At 44.9% G+C, this 4,824-nt stretch overlaps 1 protein-coding gene across 1 annotated transcript; it reads left to right on the top strand.

Annotated features, from left to right (window-relative positions):
• Positions 1 to 627: 627 nt before the first annotated feature.
• Positions 628 to 4,539, top strand: DFJ58DRAFT_840183 (uncharacterized protein; the record flags this gene model as incomplete). Its single annotated transcript, XM_041392585.1, has 13 exons — positions 628 to 888; positions 944 to 1,008; positions 1,113 to 1,196; positions 1,287 to 1,696; positions 1,893 to 2,089; positions 2,181 to 2,289; positions 2,326 to 2,520; positions 2,597 to 2,802; positions 3,205 to 3,406; positions 3,448 to 3,489; positions 3,548 to 4,053; positions 4,132 to 4,279; positions 4,337 to 4,539. The coding sequence occupies 13 exons, from the start codon at positions 628 to 630 to the stop codon at positions 4,537 to 4,539; spliced, it is 2,628 nt and encodes an 875-aa protein (XP_041245352.1).
• Between the last annotated feature and the right edge of the window lie 285 nt (positions 4,540 to 4,824).

Here is a 4,824-nt window from a genome sequence, read left to right as displayed (position 1 = left end):
CTTGCATATTTGAAGGGAGTTGCTTCAATAGCAGTCCTCTTGGGTCGAATACTACACTCGTGTCTATTTGGATAAGTAGCGCTAGTTTCTAACTAGCCTAGTCGCTATTACTCCTTCACAATGTATTGCTACACAATTGGTGTGTATTCAAAGCACCAGCTGGATATTACTTGCCCCTCTTGTGCAGAAATGGCTGTTGGTCATATATGCATGACCAACTCTGATATTAGATTTAGCATGACATATCCCTGATGAAATGGTCCCTACTTTTCAAAGACTAATCAAACCCTAATTACTGGTATTTCATGGTTCGCATTGCTTAAGTGGATCGGCATGAGTCATGTATGCAAAGCATCAGTCTGCTAGGTATTTCTTGCTGCTTCAATGGATACATGGCTGTATGATATACATACACAACTAACACTAATATCAGCATGACATCTCCCTGATAAAACAAACTCATTGAAAGATTAATCAAAGCCTAATTGCTGCACCATGTTTAGTTACATCATGTGCAACTCAATACTGATTCTGAGTATAAATTACATCAGAGTTTCTGCTGATCTAGTACTGAGGGAAACAAGACTCCGTCCAACATCAATCATCACACACCATTGACTTCAGCACATGGGAGGCTCTAAAGTGCAGGAGTGGACACCTACCAGAAATATTTCCGTGGTGGAATGGAAGAAAATCTTTCAGAGCAGGAAAGTGACAGGGGAATGGGTGGAGAGACCCAAGATCCAGAAAATTCAATCAGTTTCAGCCACCCCTACTAAGTCATCATCAAAGCAGCCATCCCAGAATATGCTATATGATGGTGGGGATGAATTTATTGGAGACCTGCACCAGCAGGATTTCATACCACTGCAGCTACCAAAGTCTCTGGTAAGCCCAGCCCAGCAACACCAGGTGTTCTGTCACTCACTCACCTTGTTTCAAGAGTCAGAATGACTATCTTAGGCAATGGGTCCCAAAGACCCAGCAATATCTCAATATACTACTTGGGTGAGAGCTCCGGTCGACCGGTCGTGCATTATTTGTGGGACAGATGGTGTCTACAAATGTCACCAGTGCTTTGGCAATCCTCTCTTGTGCATGAATTGCTGCAGGATGGAGCACCAGAGGCTGCCTTTCCATCAAATCAGTCAATGGACAGGTGGATTCTTTGAGGATTGTTGCCTGGTCAAGACTGGGTTAGTCATTTGGCTAGGTCACAATAGAAATCCTTGCCCATGCCAGGGCTATGAGGTTGATGATATTGAAGAATTTTTCGCCGCAACTAGCGCTGACAGCGAGCATGCCAATGACAACGTAGGGCCCAAGCAGTACCCAAAGGACAGTAATAATGGGAATAATGCCTATGATGCTGAACTGGATGAACAACCTACTGGTGTGCAGTATTCAAATGACATCAATGATTTACCTACCGGTGTGCTGTTCATAAAGAATCACAAGACCATGACAACCATAGTGGACAAGTCTGGAGTTCACACTCACATCATCAAGTATTGCACATGCGCTGATGCTCCTAGCACCAACATACAACTCTTTCAAATGGGCATGTTCCCGGCATCCTTTTCCCAACCAAAGACTGCCTTTACCTTTGATGTATTGGATGATTTCTTGCTGGATAACTTGGAGTGTGGGACATCGGCAATGAATTATTACAGCAAGTTAAGGAGGATGACCACAGGTGTCTTTCCACATTTGGTGCTGGTGAGAGCATCCATCCATCCATCCATGGTCTGATGTTGACTAGTCAGCAGGACTGTTACTGAGAGTTAATGAGGGTGGCCAGGCAATGGCGCCAACTAAAGCTGCTGAAATGAAACAGCTTTGGCCATGAGGAAAGAGCATCAAACCCAGTGATCTTGCTCTCTTCTGTGCAGCTTGTCCTCAGCCAGGCATTAATGTGACGTTGCTGACTGAAGGCGACTATGAGGAGACGAACAACAAATCAGATCTGGAGACACCCAGTTGGCTCCATTCAAGATCACTAGTCATGAATGGCAACTTCAAAGCTGAGTATCTGCATGCCGCAAATCCCATTGATGAAGTCTCCCTGATGGATGGCTACAGTTTCATGGTTGGCAATAGCATGTATAAGGCACATCTTGCAAAGGCAAAAGACACTGTTCACCAATCTGAGTGTAACAACCACCATGCCGTGAATCAAGCCAACACATCTCACCACCAACTGGAAGCAATGGGCATCAGGGGTTGTGCCTGTGCAAGACATGGCTGCTTCGTCCCTCGTGCAATGGTGGACTTTCAGAAGGGAGAAAGGTTCGGACTTAATATTCCTCTGATGTGCTTTCATAGCCTTACAGACAGCCACCAGACAGATGAATATGAACTACACTTTGTGTGAGGGGTTGAAACACAATGCTGATGGCATTCAGCGTGCATTGACATTTTATGATGTTAACTGCCAGTACCACAAGCATCTGAAGGACTGTATAGCTGACAATCCTTTCTTGGACATACGGCCAGAGTTGGAGATAATCCCAGGGATTGGTCTGTGGCATGTTCATGGCCATCAAGACAGCTGCTATGTTTGTTACACTTCAAAATTTATCAATGGTGCCACAAGGATTGACGGCGAGATCATGGGTGTTACAAACTAGGATGGTTCTGACGTATGGCTACTCGATAAGAGTAATCGGCCAAGGTTGGTTCAAGGCTTCAGCATATGCCGAAGTTCAATGGTTCACTAAGACAAGACAAGGAGAGTGTCCTTGGCTTGAATCGAGTTTCAGACGACTTAAGATTGGAGGTCTTAAGCAAAGGAAGTTCCAGGTAAAACATAGTAAGATTAAAGTAAAGAACTACATAGTACAGAGCAAGTTTTATATAGTGAACGCTAGCTGCTTTAGGGCCGGTACGATAAAGTCAGGATGAGTCAGAGATAAGACAGAGTCAGAGATAACAAGAATAGATCATCTAGTGATGGCATGACGCGATCGTGATGTAATACAATGATGATAAGAGAACGAATAGGAAAATGAATAGGGGTGTACTCGATTGTAACAATGGGGACCCTATGGGTGCCATTGAACGTGATCTCTCCATCAGTGCATGGCATGGGGACACCCCACCAGAAGGAGTGTTTGGATTATCAAATGAACAATCACAATTTCATGAAAATGATCAGAATGAGTTGGTTGTTCAACCTCAATTTTCACTGAAATCACTCACTAGGACTATGAAGGCAAGGCCCTTTGCCGTAAATTCAGGCAAGTGGTGAAAGGGGTAGCTGACAGCAAGGTGGCCTTTGAGAAGCTTGATCAAACTGCTGATGCAAATCAAGTCAGAGAATGGGAACAACAAGAGAAGCTTGCACAGCAACGGCATGCCACTGATCCAAAAGCAATGGACATTTATGAAGTACGACTGCAGAAAGGTGTGTGGTAAAATCTAAGCCTCATCTAGGCTGATGGCAAGACAGTGCCAACAAGAAAGCAACAGGAACTACAGTTGCTGGAGGTGAGCAGTCAGTGCCCTGGTCCCGCATGCCGCAGGGGAGTGGCAATGTGGCTGGCAGATGGTTTGTCTATCAAGGAGGCACAGGTGACGCTCCAAATGGATGTTTGGAAGTTGAATAGGCACTCTATACAAAACCAGCAACTGGAGATTGGATGCCGTCGTGAGAGAATGCAAGGAGACATCGACCATTGGGTGGAGTTTACAGTGATATTCCTTGGTGATGCATTATATGATAGTGACATCCAGGTGATGGAGGATGAGCTGCTGATCCTTGAAGAAGATTTTGATGATGACATGACTGATCAATTCACATTATTTGATTCTGAAAAGGTGGTCATCCCAATGCCATCTAATCTGGGCACCGGCAGGTGCACCGAACGTGGCTCCAAAGATTTGATTCATCAAGAACTTGTGTTAAGGCAGGGACAGGCCAATGATGCCCTGCACAACATCAGAGTTCACTTGGCAGACAAGGCCATCATTTTCCACAAGACTGTCAGAATGGCAAAGTCACAAGCAATGTACACTAGAGCTTTGGCTCTGGTTCATTCAGTGGATAGGACAGTAAGCATCCAAGCAAGCATCTATTCAAAGTGTTGGTCTCAACTCTGCAAACTTGGCGCTGACAATAATTTGCTGGAGAGATATCGCCCATTGGCCAAGGAGCATCTCAAGGTTAGCACAGCCATCAGCGATCCAAATACCAGAGGCCAGAGAAACAATATTTTGGCTTGGTTCTGGTCCATGGACATGGTGGGAGACTCTGATGGGAGTGATTGGCTTAATGAATGTGAGATGTTCATGCTTTTGCGATTTTCCCAGTGCTCACTTTGCCGACACATATTAGTTTACCGGGTGCATTGGCTCCATGCCAAGGCTCTGAGAGACCGCTGGGAGGAAGAAATGCTACTTGTGCAGCATGAAATGAATTGGACATGCAACTTCTTTGTGCACAAAGCAAATCAATGGATACGTCTGGGCATCCTTGGCAAAGACACCAAGAAGGTGGGACACATTGCCTATGCAGTATGGCAGTGTGTTACGAACTAGGATAGTTCCGACAATAGCTACTCAATAAGAGTATTTGGCTAAGGTCAAGTCAAGGCTCTTGCATATGCAAGAGTTCGTAAGACAAGGCAAGGAGAGTGTCCTTGACTTGAATCAGATTCAGACGGCTTAAGATTGGAGGTCTCAAGTGAAGGAAGTTCCAGGTAAAACCTAGTAAGATTAAAGTGAAGAAATACAATGTACAGAACGGGTTTATATAGTGAACGGTAACGGCTTTAGGGCAGGTATCGGTGAGTCAGAATGAGTCATCTAGCGACGGCTTTGATA

Source organism: Suillus subalutaceus (assembly GCF_016647625.1).
Source record: "Suillus subalutaceus strain FC151 chromosome Unknown DFJ58scaffold_35, whole genome shotgun sequence".
Lineage (NCBI taxonomy): Eukaryota > Fungi > Basidiomycota > Agaricomycetes > Boletales > Suillaceae > Suillus > Suillus subalutaceus.
This window is presented reverse-complemented; position numbering and strand designations above follow the sequence as displayed.